Source organism: Chaetodon auriga, chromosome 21 (assembly GCF_051107435.1).
Source record: "Chaetodon auriga isolate fChaAug3 chromosome 21, fChaAug3.hap1, whole genome shotgun sequence".
Taxonomy (NCBI): domain Eukaryota; kingdom Metazoa; phylum Chordata; class Actinopteri; order Chaetodontiformes; family Chaetodontidae; genus Chaetodon; species Chaetodon auriga.
In genome coordinates, this window is record NC_135094.1 from 10,262,104 (window position 1) to 10,283,259 (window position 21,156).

The following is a 21,156-nucleotide window of genomic DNA, read 5'->3' on the forward strand; positions in this document are numbered from 1 at the left end:
AGGGAGGGAGGGAGATACAGCAAAGAAAACAGTGGGTGAGGTTAGCAGAGAGAAGGATGAGTGGACGTTTTAACTAGTACAGTCAGCTTTCACACATGGCCAAGCAGCAATTTGCCAGCGAGGAACTGAAACCCACTCGCACACGCATGTAATGGCGCTAATGAAGTCATGGCTTGGTTCATCTGACAAATGCTCTTGTTTGGAGTTGGAAACCATAGTCGGTGAAATATGTTGAGCGGGAACGAGCCGCCGGCATCACTGTGTGAAGCTACGGGTGCTTTAATCTCCATCTAACTGTGAATCTCAGATTTCACCACTTGCATCTGTACAATAAACACAATGGCCAGTTACAGACTACCTTGAGTATGAAGACACACATATTAAACCTCCATTTCTCTCAATTTCTATTCCCCCCTCTATTGTTTCTCGTACGTTGCTTGTTCTATAAACACACCACTCCCTCTCCCCTCTATCTCCATGGTAGCAGAGAGGACATGCAGGAGCATATGGCTCATCATTTTCACTCTGCCTGCCGAGGCTGGGCTCTCCTGGGGGTATCTACACCTCTCTCATCTCTCCTTCTTTGTTCAGTTCAACAGCAGCTCTTATTATCTGTCCAATCACCTTTCCCTCTTTCTTTATATGTACCCAAGTGGCAGCGTGCATACTGTACATACATAGCTAGCGTGCGTAGCTAGCTGACGCGCTGTCTGAGGGGGACTGTCTGCATGGGAAAAACCACACCGTTTCTGCAGAAATGTGCCAGAAAGCAGGCAGGAAGCTATAAGAAAGCAATTCCCCTTTAGGACCGACACGCTGACGCTGGTTAAACCTCTCTCTCCAGACCAGGATCACATGCATCTTGGACACTCCTTTGCTGTTTTATGAAAGAATGAGCACCCATTCTACAAAAAATAAAAAAAAAAAGTGAGTTTTGTTTCATGTTATTAACAGTCAAATGGTGCAAGTGTCACCTACACTAATGACTGGTCTAAGAAGACAGAGGTAATGAGAGAAATGGAGACAGCAAAGTGTGCAGCTGTATTCATATAATTTTGTGTAATTCTATGGTTTAGCAGTGATGTGTGTGTTAGAACTACATCTGCTAGACTCGTGTCTTTACCGCGTGTTCAGGGAAATGCATCGTACAACGGTTTAGTGCGTAACAGGTCTTTCCTGCAGTACAGAATCTGCAAGCTGAGACCTCTGCTACACTGAAAGTTTGAGTTTCACCAGCGAACACTTTCCCCGCTCACGTCCTTTCACTCTTTTCTACTCTTCTCTCTTTCAGCGCCAGGCCTGACCAGAGCTCGGTGCCAAACCTGAGGATCCTGGCCAAGTGCGACCAGGATCAAATGGCTGGAGAACCACAGGGGCTCCTTCCAAATGTCACAGTTGTTTGAAGCTGGCGGACAGCTTCCCTCTGCTTGTGCTGCCAACGCATTGGCAGTGAAAGGACCAGATGTGTTTATATATGTGAAATAAAAAAAAATGCATGATGTCTTAAGTGTATATGACAAAATTGTAAATCTGAATGAGACTATGCCACAAATGCTGTCTGACCTCTACGCTGCCAGACCGTTTGTGAGTTTAGCTGTAGCATCCTGGTGTGGACATGGGACTTGGAGGAGGCAACATCTGCTACCTAACCCAGATTAACACTCAGACTGAGGCAAGTGGAGCAGTACAGGGCAAAAAAGTTTTGGTTTGTGCAATGGGCTACGGAGAAGGAGGTTACAAAATCAGTTTTAGGGCAGCTCTAGTTCTTTCATCACATAAACAAGCTGCTCCTCAGACATAAGGACAAAATGTTTCTTTAATGTGCACTTAAGGAGGAGGAGTACAGCTTTTTGTAAAGACTGACCTGTTCAGCCCGGTCGTATCCTGTGTCTTGTTTCTCCGCCTTGACAAGGGGGTGTTTGCCCCCTTCGACCTTCACCTCCCCTGGCTCCAACTTAGGGACCTTGTCCTTCAGTACAGTATCGTCTTTATCCAGTAGGTAGCGTAGGAGGGCATTGTCTTTCTTCTTGGGGCTCAGGGGCTCCTGCTTGGGAGCAATGTCTGCCCCAGAAGCTGTACTACCAGCACCCTGGCCCTGGTCTTGACCCAGCTCTTTGCCTGTAGCCTCTGCAGTGAGTTTGGCCAGATCTACAGGAGACGTACTGTTCTGAAGCAGCTGGTGGAGGATCTTGTGTTTTTCTTTAAGGGATGTGGCATGAGTGTTCCCTCCAGTGTGGCCACCCCGGACCCCTGCCCCCGCCTGGTCCTTGCCCTCACCTCCTGCACCAGGGGACAAAGGTGTCTCCAGAGGCTCTGGCTTGGTGGTGAGCAGTTGCAGTAGCTTTGTGTGGCCCTTGTTGTCATGAAGACGGTTGTGAGCGTCATGGCCCTCAGAGGGCCCCTCCCTCTCCTCTTTGGGCTCAGCTAGGTTGCTCTCTGTCTGGCCCGGGGGGTGCGTCTGACCCACCTCTGCGTGAGATCCAAATGAGTCTCCTGTGCCACCAGTGGTGCCACTGCCTCCTCCAAGTTTTGACATTAGATGAGTGTTAACTCCTGACCCTTGTGTGACCCCAGCTGGGGAGCCTATTTTCCGCTCAGGAGACCCCAGTGTGTGCGCATGAGGCGGCCCATGGCCATGTCCGACACCGTGGCACTCGCTTAGGGCCTGCAGAGCTGACAGAGAACTGCTAGTGTAGCTGTTAGCATGAGTGCTAGTCGTGCTACTACTACCTGCACCACCAGGCCCCCCACCACACATGCCCACTGGGGAGGGCGAGTGCAGGCCACCTGCTACACGGGGGCTGCCCGCACCCCCAGGACTACCTCGGTGCCTGGGCGACAGCATAGAGTTCTGTTGAGGTGGATGGGGCCCGCCGGCTGGGCTGGGGCTAGCACGAGAAGGGCTGTTCATCCTCCAATTAGAGCCCTGCTGTGGTGGCTGCATGCCCCCAGTGTGGTTGTGTGGTGGGGGACAGCCAAAACGGTAGCCCTGCATATGGCCCCCCATGGCTGCTGGCTCTCTGGGGCCAGCAGGCCCTGGAGGGGAAAAAGGCGTGCTGTTGCTGCTGATGGTAGTGTCTTGGCCCTGAGGCCCTGAACCTGGCAAACTGCCTGGGGTTGGAGGAGTCATGGAGGGAGTGGAGGAGTTCATTGGTTTGGGAGCCATCCCTGTAGCCTGACTGCCAGGACCCATGTCCTGGCCCATTCCACATACTGTCTGCTCCCTGGATGTTAAACACAAACACACAGATATACAATTGATTAGGTCACAGTTTTAATTACCGAGAATTCTCTGTAGAAGTTAGAAAACAGAGAAAATTTACTATTTCATGGTCTTGAGGTTTAACCTGAGTGTGTGTAATTGTATGTGTAAGCACTGTTTTTGGAAAAGGGCTAATTCCGCTGATCTTTCCAAATATTATTTTGCTGTTTTTTTGGCCGCATGGTTGTTTAAAATCTACATTGATTCGGTGGTATTAAATGTAGTGACTAGGCAAATACAGCAAGAACTATCTACCATGAGGGGAAAATATGTTTTACTTGTCATTTCAATTAACTTCATTTTATTTCACCGTGAACCTACCCTGAGACCCAGACCACTGGCAAGCAATACTTTACATATTAAGCTATCTGAACAGAACACATGAAGCCGACAGGCCACGCTGCAGGGCACCAACAAGCTAAGACACGTCATCAAGTTCAAACAGCAGATTTCTCCCCATCTTCCTGACACAGGTGTAGGTAGTGAGACATACCTCTGAAGAATGTGCAGGGACATGTAGAGCTGGGGTTCGTTGGTGGCGGGAGAGCGCACAAGTTTACTTTTAGTGTGGGCTGACACGATGGTTCCATCAGAGAGGGAGAAACGGTAGATGGGGCTGAACGCCTGGCCATGGCGGAGCACTGAACACACATATGAGCTCATATCAGTAGATGCAAACACATTTTTTTTAACTTTGATGTTTAATTTGTATACAAATGATGGATGACTGACTGTGAGAATGTGCGAGTGGTGTTACCTTCCTGCTGATGTCTCTTGGCAAAAGACATCTCTCCGTCATTCTGCAGGTGGAACCTCTGGATGCAGCGCCTGACCAGATCCTCCCAGCCCGGCTTCATGGATGCCCGCAGGAGACTGGTATCAAGGGATGTTATCTTACCTAAACACAGAGGACCGCATTAGGGTGGCCTGAGTCACACATGGAAGTAAAGATTTCTGTACATGTGCGCAAACCAACATCAGGTGAGCTGATCAGGTTTCAACACCTCTCGCGAACATAAATACATAGAGCAGCTTGATGAGCTTTCCTTGGCCACTCTGCTGCACAAGAGCTCTGCGGCTTGATAACAGTTGAAGAAATACTGAAGATTTACTAGAAGTCTCTCCTGTGCTAGTAAGGCACAGAAATCAAGTTTAAATCAAGATTGGAAATGCAAAATAAGTACAAACATGGTCAGGAGAATCTGTAAAATGGCCATTTAGACGCTCGATACAAGAGCAGGATTCATTTCATCACCGGAGTGGCTTAAGCTCAACTATCTTTAGAGCTCAAAAAAACACACCCATGCTGCCTACGTGTGTAAACACACACACACACACACACACACACACACACACACACACACACACAGGCGCACTCTCTCGTAGCAGTGTAACACTTGTCCCTGGCCGGGGTGGAATTTAAATGGAGGCAGTGATGCATTTCAGGGGCTGACAAGCAGACTGCTGCTTGAGTGACAGTCATAGGGAATGACTTAAGACTTGTCACTTGGCTCTAGATATGGCACAACACTATATCCAACAAGTTCTCACTGGTAAAAGACGACTGCAGAGGAAATATCTAATTTTTTTTTTCAAAGAATCGGGAGAAAAAATACTGTCAATCTCGAATAAGAAAGTCATGATACTTTTATCCATAATCATCGTGCAGCCCTGATAAACATGCAAAGAACAGCAGGCATGCATACATGCACACCTACATCTAGGTGGGGAACTACTCTAAATTACTACATGCCAGCGAGAAACTATGAGTATGCCTTTGTGGACTGTGTCTATGTCTACGCTACACACACACACACACACACACACACACACACACACACACACACACACACAGACACACACACACACAAATGGTATAAGTACATCAAATACCAGGTGAAACGCAGACGACTGTCTGCATCGATGTGCCGGCATTCAGACAGATACTTTACCTCCCAGAGTGCAGACAGAGGTGGGCAGCAGGTTCAACTAACGCGTTCAGTCCTGAGGGCCTTTTACCAAGGATATAATAATCTTTAAATACCTAAACTATTGTGTGAGGTGATTTATGGGCTGGCGACATGGGATGAGGTGGTGCTGAGCATGTGCTGGGGTATAGGCACTATATTATTTTTTGCAACGCAGGGAAAAGCTGTATTGGAACAGCTGTATGTGCAGGGAACCTAAAATGGTCATATAATCGGCATGACCTATTAGGATTTATGGACAGTCCTTTCCTGTGGGTTAAGGTGGTTTTGTGTGTTTGCTGTGAATGTGTGTGACTGGTTCGTGTACCTTGCAGGTCCTGGCGCGTGGTGAAACTCTCATGCGTGGGAAGCATAGGTCTTTCCTTCATTGGCACCCTGCGAGCCACACAGATCAGGCATGACTGGAAGTCTAAAAGACAGAGGAGGAGAGAGAGAGAACAGGGAGGACATGTGGAGGGAAGCAAAGATCAGGTGGAGGATGTAACAAAGAGGATAGAGCAGAAAGAGAAGGGATGAAGGGGGATGGGAGAGGAGAGGGGAGAGGGGAGGATGGGGGCGTGAATGATAGAGACAGAGGGAGGGAAAGAAAATGAAATGCATGTTATTCCCAGGCAGCATAATTAATACAGTTATTAATGAGCATGGGGATCAGGGCTCCGCTCCTTTCATGAGGAGGAGCAGCTATCGCTGGCAAGGGAAATGATGAAGTGTGACCTTTGAAGGTGTGTGTGTGCGTGTGCGCTCGAGTGTGTGCCTCTCCGGCTGGTCTCACCTAGAGTGGCATCTCACACAGATGACACCTCCCCTGGCCCAACATTAAAGATTGCCATCGCTCAATCATGGCACTTGCCTCTAACACACACACACATGAAATGACATCGCCAAGTCCAGGACTGGGGTGACCCCAAAAAGTCTGCCGTCTAACTTTCCCGTGTCAGTAATATCCTCAATCCCACACATGTTTCTGGCAAAGAACTGCATGCCAGGGCTGACACACACACATGCACGCACGCACACATTCCTCATTTTGACTTGTAAACAGAGCCTCTTGGGTGGTCTAGCCCTTAGATCTGTGAATCCCTCTAAATTGTCTCTCTCTCTGTGCCTGTCTGTCTCTCTCTCTCTCTCTCTCTGTCTCTCCTTCCTTCCTCTGTCTACGGCTGGACAAATTCCTGCAACTGTAACTACTGATCCTGCTTTGCCACACACACACACACACACACACACACACACACACACACACACACACACACACACACACACACACACACACACACACCTCTGGCCTGAGTCCTAGTCAGTCTATTTGCCAAAGTATGGTTGGCAAGCAGCTGGTGCACAAAGGAAGCCAGAGAGGGGAGAAGACAGGTTGAGACTAGACTTGGAGTGAAACATTTGCATTTCCACGTATTGTTTCAATTAACTACTGAGTTTCAGTTTGGTAGTGGGGAATTATGGCTGCTCATTAAAGCCACAGAGCCACAAATAGGATTGAGCTTGTTAACATGTAGAATATAATTGTTTAGAGAGCGTAACGGATCAATGCTTTACAAAGTGCTTACATTTTTTGGATAAAGGACAGTCAGTTCTTATGATGGAAATTTACTCAAACTACGGGATCTCAAGTTCCTGTCTAAAGCCATGAAAACCACAGGAAAAGCCCAGTGACCTCTCAGTGACTGAACACTGTAAGGAGAGCAGAGGCAACATACAATTTACTAAATCATTTCCCAGGAAGGGCAGATGTTTATACTGGTGACCAGTGCAAACACAGCTTCTCTCTTTCTCTGCTCGCATATGCTTCAAAACACAGCGCTGATATTTCGAGAATGATTTCAAGGTTATCAGAAGGCCGCTGTATTGATGCAACACGTGTGATTAAAAGAGGCACGTCCTTTCCTCTGAGCCATAAGCCCAGGTTTGTGAGGGATGTCCATGAATTATAGATGGGCTTTAATGACAGCTGCCCAGCCTCGCGTCTCCCTCGCGTCACTTAACTTTTCATGGATCTAAGTTGAGTGGCGACCAGCACTGCTCTTCATCAGTGACTTCTCCAGCTTTTCACATACAGTGCTACTTATAAGCCTAAATATGGCTAAACCTCAATGATCAACTCATAATAAATGTAAATGGAAGCAACTTGGGTATCTAAAACTGTTTTCCATTCTGCAGCAGTCGTGCTCGGGTCTTTCTTGGACCTGAGCAAGCCTATCGGCTCTCTTTTGTCCTAATCAAGGCTTCGGAGCTACAACGTGAGCAATCACCTCCGCTGGCAGACACATTCTTTACACTGTTCAAGGATTCTGATTCTGTTAACTTCCATTCATCCATTGAAGACGGCAGCAGTCAGTCTGGGTAGAGACGCTTATGAATTTGTTGTCTGATCTCGGTCTGCCAGACGACCTTGAGCTTTTCCCATTTTCTACATGTCTTTTTGGTGTATACACCAGCATTAAAAGATCATTTTAGAATAATTTTCTCTCTTAAGCAGTCTTTCATTCCTCAGTCATAATAGTTTGCCTTTTGTCTGTCGCGAGCTGGCTTTTGGCTCCCATGACGGCAGAGTGTTTTAGAAACTGTTCCACCAATTCTGAATGATTTCAGCACATATTTGTTTTGCACGCTCTGAGATCCTAATCTCTAAAGTTTGAACATTTAACTGTTCTAGTCTTTTAATTTTAGATTTAGTCAAGAAGATTGAAATCTGAGACGGTCAAAGTCATGACTGGTGCTACACACGTCACACGGCTGGGGGCAATTTCAGCAGATCCCAAAATGTAATCTTGCCCACGGCTGTTTTGTCACTACTTCCGTGTTAAATGATCCTCAGACTCTTTTCCCACACTATCTGCTTGCGTACCGTCTCCTTCCTCCTTGATAGACTTGGGCTCGGAAACAGCGAAACACTGCATGGTCTCGTATTTCTGCTGCTGAGGCTCGTGCTCGTGCGGCTCGTCCTGGTTCTCGCTGTGGGGGTTGACCAGCATCCGGCAGTTGAACGTGTGACTGTTCCTCCTTGGACCCTCGCTGGACCACGGGACGCCGTTCACTACAGGGGAGGCAAGAAGGAGAAGCCAGCGAGAGTTACAAGGTGGCCTCCTGGGGATTTTATTTGATGAATTTTACCGCAGCCAAAAACTGAACAACAAAACTGGGAGATCGGTGAGCTGCGGCGAGCGAGCCAAGAGAGGCTACCACAATGCGAGTGAAAGACATAATGAGAGCAAGACAGAGAGAATGAAGCCGGAAAAAGTGCAAAAAAGGAGAGAGCGGTTGCTGGGTAGAGATCAGTCATAATGAGCAGTTGGAACCCTGAGCCCTGTGCCATCCATCCACAGCCATGCATCACAGCCAGGCCTCCATATGCATGTCCTCTAAAACATCATTGCCAATCTTTCTTCTGCTCTCAAACACTTGCACAGGCGTGAGCAAACACGCATGTACACGCATGTGCAAGCGGACCCGCGCACACGTACACACACATTTAAAAAAAAAAAGAAGAAAAAGAAAAGAAAGAAAAAGGAGACATGTACAGTCACACACACAAACTCATTTAACTCAAACTCCCATCACACTCCATCTGGTTTGTGATCTCATTCAGTGCATTGATAATCTCCCAGTATCTGGGACACAGCCCCACTGATCGTTTCCAGGGTACTCCGCTCTCTGCTGCTCCCCCACCCAGATGGCTGGGCACTCAGACCTCAATCCGGAGCACCAGGAGAGGAGTGGAGAGTAGAGGAAAGGGGAGAAGGGACTTAGAAAGAGCTCCTGATGGGCTGCACTGACATACATTACAATGGCTTCTCGCGCAGAGGAGATGGAGAAGCAGAATGTGGAGAAGGAATGGAGGTAAGGTATGAACGAAGATAGAGGAGACGGGAGGGAAAAGAAGAGGGCAAAACTAGAAGAGAGGAAGAAACAAGCGCATGTCCGTCTTATGGAAATAAATGGCCTGTTTTCATGAGATGGGAGAAAGAAAAAAAATAAGCTTTTCGGGGAGGCTAGGAAATGGGAAAGCGAGAACATGAAAATGGGAACTTGGTGAGGGTGAGAATAACACACAAAGTGAAGAGAAGGGGAAGGAAGGGCATGAGATGAGAATATAGGAAGGGAGTGATGCTGCTGACAGGGGAGAGACGCCGAAAAAGGAAGTTAATTAGCTGAAAAGGGAGGGAGGGAGGAAGAAGAGAGGAGCAAGAGCAAATGTCTGGGCTGAGCATCAGCAAAAGAGAAAATGAAGAGCCTATAGGTTTTACACACTGTGCCAATCCTGTATATGAAGCTTACATAACACCGCATTATCCAGCATTCTCGCATCCTCTCCCGAGAAGGTTAACCATAAACATTTCAGCGTTGTAATTAAACTGACATCACTATCAAACAGCCACCTACAACATACCTGTCTGAGCAGGGAGAGGAAGACCATGAGGGTGTTAAGAGAAACTATGCGAAAAGCAGGATATGAGGCCAGGGTGCAAATGAGAGCCTGCTAAATTCTAAGCAGTAGTGGAGAGTGGTGCAGCATGGAGGACACGCATGTGGAAACGTGGGAGACAAGTGACACAGCGAGACAAAAAAACGACAGGTAGAAAAGCCAGAGAGCGAAGCGAATGCAGGCGGGGAAAATGAGCTCGAGGCTAACCGAGGGATTTGGGCAGCAGGTTCTTGATGAACTCAGCGTGATCCCCGACGTGCAGCACGCTGTAGACACTGGTGTTCATCAGCTCCTCCTGGTTGTAGCGTAGGTACTGGGTCACATTCTCAGACACAAACACAATGTTGCCCTCCATGTTCACCACGAAGAAGAAGCCATCCAGGGCCTGGAGGAGCGGAGGAGAGAAAAAAAAAAGAAGTTTCAGTTTGTTAATTGGATTTTTTTACACCGGTGCAGAACAAATATCTGAGAATGAAAGCGATGCAAAAGTAGGAGAGGAAAAATATGTTTGGCCACCTGGATTTCACACTAACACTGGCTGATATGTAGCTGCTAATAGAAATAACACTGCAGCTGAGTAGTTAATAGTCCTACCATGATGTGCTTCTCGCACACATATACTGTGACAGTTTTACTGTTCTAGTTTGAAACTCTTTGAAACAAGCTAAATTTGGTTCATGAACAGGCTTTCCAGGGCTTTGTACAAAGCCAAATGGCCAGTTATAGATGTAGAGGAGGGTTTTAAGTCTGCATACTGCCACTGTATGTGTATCTTTGGTCACGTGAGGTCAAAAGAAGCACATTTTAAAGATGCAGGAGAACACTGAATTAATTCCTTGATTTCCTCACTGTTAGCATATTATCTTTAGTGCCTGTTTTAGGGTTATTGTGCATCAGCAAACATGCACATACAGTACTGAAATTTTGGCATGAGTCTTATCTAACTGTGTAATATGCAGCAGATCTACACTTGATATAAAAATAGGTAATTAGTACACTGTGTTCTGGGTACTTCCATCACTCCTGCAGACACTCAGCATCAGTGTGTCTGATACAAAGCGGGATAAAAGCATGCGCCTGCAGAGATCGGAGGATGTGAAGGAGGTGGAGCACTTAATTGAAAGAACACAGCCCCAGGTCAGCCATTACACACAAGATGGTGTCAATTAGGCCATCAAATCACCCAGAGCCTTTAAAAAAGGGAATTCTGGTGCTTGTAAAGCTATAAAGTCGAGAGTCAAGATAAAGTCAAGAGACTCTGCCAAGGTGTCTCCTTCTCGGCTCCCTCTCGCTTAAATAAACACAACCTACACGCGTGCATTTACAGCAAATGCCTGCTATCAACCAGCAGGCTAAATTTTGGGGTGCGGCAGCCTCATACATCCCAGGTTACAGATGATCACATCGGGATAAAAGTTGTCCCTTGCCTGCATTAACGCAGCACGAGCTGAAAATAGATTTAAGGAGATCTCATCTATCACTGCATGAAGCGGAGTGCTTCCAAAATGCAACACGGTTGTGTAAGTCCACCCTGTGTGAAGAAAGGCCATGTACTGGACAAGTAGGGCAAACAGAAACAGAGCAAACACTCTTCGCTGCCAACTCTTGCCTTCTTCCAGACACTCTTGCATAATGCCGTTGGCCAATACCTTAATTTACAATGCTCTGATTAAACAGACACTGTCGAGGTAACCAAATCACACACAAATGAATATACTCTCAGTAAATATGCTCTGAGAGAGCGTACTCTCTGTGCTCATGTTCCATTTTGCGCCTATTGTCTTGATATATGACTCTATATTGCTTAACCTCCCACAGAAATGTACAGTAGGTAGTGAATTGTTATAGTGTAGGGAGGCGGGTCACGTTGACTCCCCTCTCCTCTCTTGGTGTTACTGTTATTTACGACAGGATACTCATGCTTTGCAAACGGGGTCTCTCTTCACATAAATTCTTGCTAAGCATGCTGCATGACAAAGCATTACAATCAAACAGGTTTCTCAGAGGGCTCGGTACTGAATCTAAATACTTTCTTAATAGTAATTGGGCCATATTTCTGAAAGTAAGATATCAAAATAAGTATGGCTGTTGTATCCACACTCACATGAAAGATTGCTAACATTCCCTAATCTCTAGTGCTGTCATACTGCACAACATGACCATATGGAGCAGTCTACCAGGAATGCAAAATATATGCCATGATGGTCACGTGACTGAAAAAGACTTGGTCCCAGGAGGTTAAAACAACAGCGCCTTAATGCCTTTTCACGGCCTTGCCTGTCCTGTCCTCATGCACTCGCGTGAGAGTGGATGGCAGAGAGCCTTGGAGGAGGGTCACAGGGCACGTGGGCGCATTTCCTGGCCATTCTTCTCAGAGCATCCCGTAATGAGCCTAGGCTGGCTGGCGGGATCCGTGGCGAGAGCGGAGCGGGTGTGAATGGCCGATTGCTGTGTTTTGGGGGCTGCTGACAGATGGGAAAGCATACAGGCTGCACCGGGGCTATATTTAGCCGCAAGTTAGTATGTCGATTCAGTGACGCTGGACCAGGAGAGCTATAAATATTCCATGACAGGACAGATCTAGAGGCGAACGAAGAGAAGACGGGGAGGGAGAGAGAAAAGAGAACCGAACAAGTAAGCGAGAGAAAGGGAGGGAGGAAGTGAGTGAGAGGATGGGCTCAATGGACTGATTCATTCGCCAGGCTGTTGCTTTCTTTCCCATTATACGTAAGCACTTCAGTGGCCCTCCACAGGACAACGAGGCCATTGCTCTGCTCGGTGATTTACAGCCAATCCAGGGCAGATACAAGATGCTGGCAGCTTTTACACCACACAGCCGCACTCACACACAACCACTACTGGCTCATTTGTGATTGTTCTCTGTGGATAGCACTCTTCATTACGCACTAATCATGATTTCAAGAGAATAGCGCGTCCTATGTGAGGGTACGTGTGAGTGTTCAGTGTGTGGTATTTCACTACAGCACTATGAATAAGTAAGAGAAGGCCCACTACCCACCTCCAGCATCATTGGTCCCAAGGCATCTTTGTCAATCACACTTTGGCCTGTTGATGAGACATCAGCCTTTTGTACCTCCTCCTCATTTGCTGCTGCAGCTTTTTCTGTTTAGAGAAGAATCAGTGACAAAACTTCAGAGGCAGAAGAGAGAGAGAACACACCAAAACATGCATGTCAAAAGAGAAAAAAAAACAAGGGAAAAACTGCTTTGCTTCCCCCTGAAACTAACCCACATATTTTAAAAGAGGTCACTCGCTGACAAGACTTTTAACGAGTATCTTTCCGGCTATAAAGAACACACATTTGTCCCTTTGTCAAAACATGCTGCCATGGCTCAAACCCAGGCACTGAGCAGCGCGCAGAGTGAAAGGTTGTTGTAAAGGACTGTGTCAGTGCATGCAGCTGCCACGCTGGTGGCAGCCACTGGATGGATTGCATTGTCATGAGCAAAAAAAAAAGACTCTTATGGAAACACTGACAGTGTGTAAACAACTCATGCTCCCAATAGAGCAGCAAGTTGTTACTATGTGGTCAAGCAGCGAAGGCAGACCTTTGAAATGTTTACCCAAAAAGCTGGCCAGAGAGCTTTCCCCACGTTTTAATCAGTGTACATTCACTGAGCTTTGAAGACAAAGCTATTTTTAAGTCTGTTATGTATTTATCAGAAAGGACAAACTTCCAGGAGGGATAAATTAAGGTAGAATAGTTGAAACACACAGAGACAATAAATATCTCCGCTAAGCTCGGGTTATATCTTTAAGCTGGTGTGATGTCTTTATTTTAAACTGTTCCTACAGAACCACACTCTTTAGCCAGGAGCAGCCTCCCTTTACATATGGGCAGCCTTTCTCAAATAACTGGAGCTGGCGGCGTCTCCTTGTGAGCTCATACGCCTGTTGGATTTCCAAGTATGGATATATGGTGGAGTGTGGCTGGTTGCACGTGCAGGTACGTATGGTCTGTAACGCTACCACACTGGACAAAACACAATCAGAAAACAACACACAGTGACATAACACTGAATCCACTGCCGGAGTAATTTCTGCCACAAACATTTTAATGTAATGATTATGTGTTTAGTGTGCTGAGGAGTTCAGATCAGAGCATCCTGTAAGCTCCTGTACCTGTGCTATGGTGCTGTGCATTTGTCCATGTGAGTGATTGGGTTAATAACCATGCAGAGAAGCCGTATGTTCAGAGCGTAGGCTGCCCTACTTTTGGAGATGATGATGAGAGGCGGAATATGAGTGGGCTGTTGGGGGGGACACTTTTAACTGTCGCACCATGCCAAGAAGAGGGCTGACCATATGGTGAGAGAATGTTGTGGTGAAAAGCAAACAAAACCATGTCCTTCCTTTTTTTTTTTTTTTTTTTTTTTTTTTTCCTTTTGGGTGTAGACGTGTGAAAGCTGACACAAATGCTCTGTGGGCTCGCACAACGCCGCACAGACCCACATTCATCTCTTTCAGCATTAATGATGTGTGCATCAGCAGGACCTCTCCAGGCCCAGCGGGGCCCAGTATACCAGCACAGCTGCCCTGGGTACAGACCCATCACTCAACGTCAGTGCGGCCCTCACTGGCTCTCTGTCCGTCTGCAGAGCGGTGCCACAGATAGAGGGAGGAGCTGATTATTCATAAGGGCTGTGTCTGGTAATAACTGCGACTTAATCTGTAACTGGTAAGACACTTGCCATATTCACACATGTATAATGAATAAAAATGTACTCAACTATACACTGGCTGCAGCTAAGCAGCTACTGCATATTTCAGCCTCCAGCCAATGCGAGCTGGGCTTTGCTGCGCTGGCAAGAGCGAGCAGTTAAGAGGGTAGCGAAAGCTGTAAAACTCCTGGTTATGCCATTACTTTATAGGCACTATAAAGATATCATTACACAACATATTGTCTATTAAGATGGAACAAGGTGGAAACAGAAAAAAAAGAGCCTAAACTTGTGTTAAGCAAACAACTCCACCCTTACTTTAATTAGCAAAACTCATGCAGAGAGCATGAGAAGAACAAACAGGGATGAATTAAAAGCTTTTGGTAGGAGGCCGTCATCGCTGCACTGCGCTTCTCTGCAGGGCTGTGACACCAATCACAGAGTTATTAAGTCACATTAGGAGAATTTAATACATTCAGCAATGTTACCATAAACTGAGAATATCATACTTTAGTTTTTATACCATAAACTGGGGGAGGGGTCAGTGTACAAGTGTAGCGAGAGAAATGAATGGCTGCTGTAAATTCTGCCCCCCAGAACTGTGCAAGACGAGGTGCTGCAGTTCTCTAGAAAAGGTGGCCGCTGAGGTCTGTAGAACAAAGCGGAGAAGGAAGGACTGCTCAGCCCTTCCCTCAGTGGTTGCTGTACAAACACAATTATGCCTTCAGAGGCAGGCAGGGGATGTCACTCTAGCCTCGTGTTAGGAAGGGAAACAAAAAAACAGAGGAAAGGAAGGGAGGACAGTAGAGAGGGAGGAGGATGGACACACGGTAGCCAGAGCTTGTGAGTGATTTTTGCATCACGCTGCTCACCATTACATAACGCTTAGCTCTGTGAGTCAACTAAAACAAGATGACATCATCAGCCAGCATGATTAACCTATACCTGGAGTGGGCCACTCTTTGACTACCAGTCAGCCGGCTGATTTTCATGAATGCATCATCAACATCATCATCATCATCATCCAAGCTTATTCACTGTTTACTATTTGCCTTTTTATCTACATGAGGCAAGCTACAACTCTTATTTTTTTTAACCTATGTTTGGACCTGCAAGAAGACCTCAACTAACTGCTAAAGACCACTAAAAAGGAGAAGCTGGCAAGTACAAAAGTACAACCGAGCAGGCTGATCCATTCGCCTGATGTTCTGGCTCAGGATGGGAGTGGGAAAGTTCGGCAGCCAACGCAAAAACTGCTCTGGTGCATCCATATGATATGATGAGATGATGGAGGGAACATTAAATCAACTGTGCTGCTCTTTAATAACAACATCAATTATTGCGCGTGGAGCAGATCCCAAACCATAATATTTATGCAATCAAAACGGACGCTTCCGCCAGCAGAGTGCCACCTGTGGCACTTGTGGTTAATATGGGAGCCCGAAAAAACCACAACAACATCCAAAGCATATTCATGATATTGTAGCATCTTATTCACAGAATAAACGGCTCCAAATCAAACCAGTGTTAGATCTATTTGAACATATTCAGTAAGGCTAGGCTTGGTGTCTAAGATGAATAGATAATGTCAATTAAATGCTTCAGTTCAGGTCGTACCTTGCTCCTTTATTTGTCTGATCTGTTTCACAGTTTCCTTCAGGATTGCACATTTGTCAGGCTTGACGTTGAAGTTGTCGATGTCGTTGAAGTTGGCGAAGATCAGCTCGGCGAGCTCTTCAATGTATTTGTTCTCGTGCTCACGGTTGCGCTTCTCGTTGCTCCGCTTTGGACTACAGGGACAAAGAGAACAAAGGGGTGAGAAAACGAAAGCAAACACAACAGTGACAGCGGGAGGGCTAAAAAGCATGGAGGGAAAAGAAGGACGTTCAAGTGTTGGTACATGTATGTATAGCAAAAGCAATTCTACCACAATAACAGAATGAATGGGCAGTAAAGAAAGACCCTGGAGCGGGAAGGAAAAGAGGATCCATCTACAAAACGACACCAGGGATTGGACAACTGAAGACCATTGATATTTTCATAGCGTGCATAAGTGCACAACATCTAGTGAAGACCTTGCCATGACGCAGGATGAAGTGAGGGTCAATTATTCTCCATGTGGCTTGAAACAAATCTACGGCCCTCATCATTGTGCCAACATGGAGGACAGCATCAATAAAGAAAAGCCTCATTCTTGAGTGCTTATCTACAGAGGAATTGTGCAGACTTATTGTTCAGAGTTCAACAGTGCTCCAGGGTTAGCTGCTAGAATGGCACACAACCATTGCTGCAACTACTGCGCTGCTGCTGTACACACAGTACTTCAGCATATAAGCATCTGTCACTGCCTTGCAGTGGGTAATATATGTGACAGGAGGGTTTGCTATGGGTTGCAACCACACACTTTATCATCGCTTTCAAGAGTATCCAGTTAAATCAAGGAGCAACGTCTACAAGTGTGAGGCCTTTTCTGGAGGGAAGAGGATCCGTTTTTTGGCCAGAGGTACAAGTCTTACCTGGGTCCTAGAAGTTCGGCAGAACATTCTTTGCGTTTTCGCGACTCTGCCCTGGCAGGGTCAGATGAGTTTTCCCCGACTCCACTCATCCTCAATGCATATCAGCGTCTAGAAAATGAACAGGCAGAGACAAGATATATAAATGTACGACAACATTTGATGAGCCGACAACGAACTCTGCATGCATGAATTATGTGAAAACCACTTATAACATACAGTAGGTGTGTGAGCATGCCGACATGGGCATCTGCATACAACGCGCACACACACACGCACACACACATGCAAACACATGCAAACACGTGCACGCCCGCACACACACACACACACACACACACACACTCACACACACACACGCGCGCGCGCGCACACACACACACACACACACACACACACACACACACACACACACACACACACAATCCAGCGCTGGAGGCACAGGTTGATCCACTCCAGGAGAAATGAGTGAAAATGGAGCGGAGAAAGAGATTCAATCATTTCTCTCTGATGGTGCAGCTCTCCCCAGAGAGGCTGAAATGAGAACACGGCGCTTTGCCCACAGCACCAGACTGCGCGCTCAACCATGTACCAAGAAAAACCCATTCGTTACACGATACCGAGCAAAGCCAACTCGCAGCGAGAGCCGAGCAGGTTCATAATCACAACATGTGTTTGTGCGTGTTTACCGAGAGCCTCCGAGGATGCTTTTACCTGCAGTGGTTTGTAAGTGTCACTCAAAAATTAAATGCAAGAATAATCTCTTGTCTGCTCTTTTTGAATTCAAGCTCCGGAGCATGAGGTCTCAGTAAGTAAGAATTCATGTTGTGACTGTTTTATGCTATCCAAAGTGACAAGCTGGCTGAGGGCTGTTTCTGTTACCAACACCCCACACACTGCTATCTTGGGTTTTCTCCGCAATGCAAGATGAAATACCATTAGGTTGTGGCACGAGTTTATGTTGCGTTCTTAATCTAAATCTTTCCCAACAACTTGAGAGCCTTCGAAGACTCGGGAAAGTTGTCACTCTGCAGATGTGCAGCATCCATACTGCATGTCTTTTACCCTGCTCCTCCTCTTACTGAACTTCATGCCACTAAATGAAAGACAATCAATTATTGATCAAAGTAATGTCTTATTAATTACCACCATCATCTGCACCAAAATTTGATGGCAGCTAATGGACTTGGATGTCAATATCAGACGATATCTGCTGCATAGGAGATGTGAACACTTGTCGGCTTCCAAAGCAAATGACGTTTAAAAAATGTATGCATGGAAACAATTTCTTCTTGGTGCACGGAAGACGGGTGATCTGCAGCGGTTTGCTTCGAGAGGGTTATGGAGGGGAAGAGAAAGACACATGGACAGAACAAGTGACCTAGAGAGAGAAAAAGAAAGTTTTTCTCCCCCCCAGCACAGTCTACAAGGTTGAGGTGTGCTGTGTTGTGATACACTCTCAGCCACTCTAACCATGGAAACGGCTGTGACACACACCGCTCGCTGCTCAGCCATTACATAAGGCATAACAGAGTACAGCACAGCACAATGTAGAGCAGAGTGGGATAGCATAGCTTAGCAGAAGCAGGCTAAACTAAAAAGGGAGCTGGTGACCATGCAAACTTGAGTCTGGCTCCCTCCTGGCCTGGAGTGACCTACTTTAAGCTAATGGTAGGTTCTGTGCTCAAATGGATGAAGTCAAAGCACTGGTGATTGGCCAGAGCGAGGCAGAGGAGACTCTGAAGGGTAAAACCCATTTCCACCGTTCAGCTGACAAGTGACTTGAGCACTACTGGCCTGTTGGACAGGTAATGAACACAAGCACCGCGGTGCATGTGTCCTTGCATATATGCTCTTTTGAATGCCGTCTTTACGCCATAGCACTGTGCCGTCCGCTGAAATTATAACAGTCTCTATAGCAGAGGTTATGCGCTTTTATTAATGACAACAGAAACAGGCCATTAAACTCTCATAGCTAAGTGGCACTCTCCGTTCCTATTGGCTGTGCCTGGGCTTTCCAAGTTACCATGGGGATTCTAGGCCTGATTGGTTGTGCTCGTCCCGCCGGGCCGGATATGATTGGTTGCCTATGTCTCCTTGACATGGCAGTAATGATGGGTCAGTGTACGTTGAGACAAGAGACACTGGAAGTATCAGGCACGTCTCAATGACACGAACGCAGACAGCCAGACAGCCCGGCCAGCAGGCAGTGTTTTGTTGCTGGGGGGGGGTCCGATATTCACATGCGCAGACAAACGAGGGATTTCTAGTCCTAGAGAATGCCCCGGATGTCTGGGCAGCTATAAACAGCTGGCCACTGGTGTTAGCACTGACTGTGCAGAGCTGTGTCACTGAGCTAATTGTCAGCATGGCCCACAAAGGGAGAGTTCCTCTTTCTTACCAAGGCTGGCAGACCACAGTCAGGATGGAGCTGAGTGAATGGCAGCATGTTGCATCTCAACTCTCATCTCATCCTTTTCCTCTCAAAAACATACCATACTTTGTTGTTCAGATTAAATCTAACAATGTAAAGAATTATGTCCAATAAAACTGCAGATCTGCGCAGCTGCCTGTTACACACTCGACCACACACAGCGCACTGAGTCATCGCAGACGCCGAGGCAGCGATGTTCAAGATGATGATAATAGAGTCGTCGATGATGATACAGACAATCCCGTTTATGGCTGTGAATGCGCATGCAGCTCGTAGCTTAGTCCACGACGACGCCTAACAATCTACCTTCAGTGTGACACCTGCATAAATTATTCACGTGCAACTTCTGTCGCTTCACGATTGAAAAAGACAAGCACTACAACCGATTTTCCTCATTAAACGGAGTAATTTAAAGGAAAGCCGAGGGCAACAAGAAGCCATGTCTGACACGACTAAGAGGCTGTGAAGACGACAGGACAACACAGCTCAATCATGAGCTCCACGCTGCCTGGACAGCAGCTCTTTAACCCTCCCAAAACTGAGTTAAAATAGTCTTTTTAAACAAGTGGGGAGAACCTCAACTGATTTTCATCATTTCAGACTAAACGGTGGTTGACAAACATTTATCATCTGCTGACTCCTATTTACTGGCTACGACACAATAAAACAAAGGAAGGAGTGTTGAGGAGAAAAAAACGAAAAGCATTTAAAAGAGACTAAACGAATATTACGTCCACAAGGTCTTATAAAAAGCTGTGGTAACATAGCCAATAAGGCTGACCATAGATCCATGCATGCATGCATTAGACGGCTCCATCCATCCAGCTGTGCTGTGCGCAGATGTTATTGACTCAGAGCAATGTAGTCTAAATCAGGGTTCTGTAAGAAACCTCATTATGCACTGACTGATTGACATATTCTGGAAGGCATCTATCAAATTTGCAGTTCATCAAGCTGTCAGCTCATTTACTTCATTAGTATTGTAAGTTGAGACATATGGCCCATCAGGCACTGCAAGCTACCTTATGTTAGTCATAGACAGTGTGAAATCAACTGATGGCCGTGTGTCCTCTAGAGCAAGAAAGGGCAAAGAGAAAAAGTGGCACGTACAGTTTCTCAGATCTGCAAACATGAGACAGTTTGGCCATTTCTTAAAGGTGAGTTGCATTTTACACTTGAGGTATGAGGCTCTACAGTTTGTCTGGCCGACTGATTGCTGTTGCTGGCAAAGCGCTGGCAGGCTGACGATCGCTGGGGAAGTACAGCCTGGAGATCTGACTGGAAGCGACGGCGGGGTCACGAGGTTTATTGGAGCAGATAGCCTTCCGTGTAGTTGTTTTGCTGCTTTGAAGTTGCGATGAGCTTAGGTTTCCTCGTACATAGATGTAGTAAACACCTCCCTCCTCTTTCCATCCCTGTCACACAAACACACTCTTATAAGACGGCGACCATAATTGTATATTTGTGTGCTGACAGGTCAGCCCTGCCACTGTGAACTCAACACTTCATTACAGGTTTTCATCTTCTATCTGTGTGGCTGACTCACAGGGCTAAACGAAGGGCTGGGTTATTAAACCCCACAAACAACCACAAACACTGCCTCAGCAACGTAACACTGAGGATTTTCCAATATTTGACCCTGATTTTAATACTTCCATAATATGCAGAGATATATCAAACATATGTACTTTTGGGCGTATATATATATATATATAACAACTGTGCTGAACAAACAGCTCATTTGAGCAAACAAGAAGAATACACACAGACAAAGACACAAGTTCAAGTTCGAAAAATCAATTGACTTTGAAAGCACTAGGTGCACTTGAGGGAGGTGAT

The 21,156-nt window shown here is 46.4% G+C and overlaps 1 protein-coding gene across 5 annotated transcripts in view; it reads right to left on the reverse strand.

Moving 5' to 3' along the window:
* Positions 1–21,156, reverse strand: part of ncoa2 (nuclear receptor coactivator 2) — a 53,264-nt gene that overhangs the window by 14,375 nt on the left and 17,733 nt on the right. For all 5 annotated transcript variants that reach the window (XM_076761174.1, XM_076761175.1, XM_076761176.1 and 2 more), the window contains 9 exons: positions 16,887–16,994; positions 15,988–16,160; positions 12,708–12,811; positions 9,896–10,073; positions 8,111–8,299; positions 5,558–5,659; positions 4,020–4,160; positions 3,756–3,903; positions 1,865–3,224 (listed from right to left, as the gene is read on the reverse strand). In XM_076761174.1, the coding sequence (XP_076617289.1) occupies positions 1,865–3,224; positions 3,756–3,903; positions 4,020–4,160; positions 5,558–5,659; positions 8,111–8,299; positions 9,896–10,073; positions 12,708–12,811; positions 15,988–16,160; positions 16,887–16,975 (2,484 nt within the window). In that variant the 5' untranslated portion in view covers positions 16,976–16,994. The remainder of the gene's footprint in view (positions 1–1,864; positions 3,225–3,755; positions 3,904–4,019; positions 4,161–5,557; positions 5,660–8,110; positions 8,300–9,895; positions 10,074–12,707; positions 12,812–15,987; positions 16,161–16,886; positions 16,995–21,156) is intronic.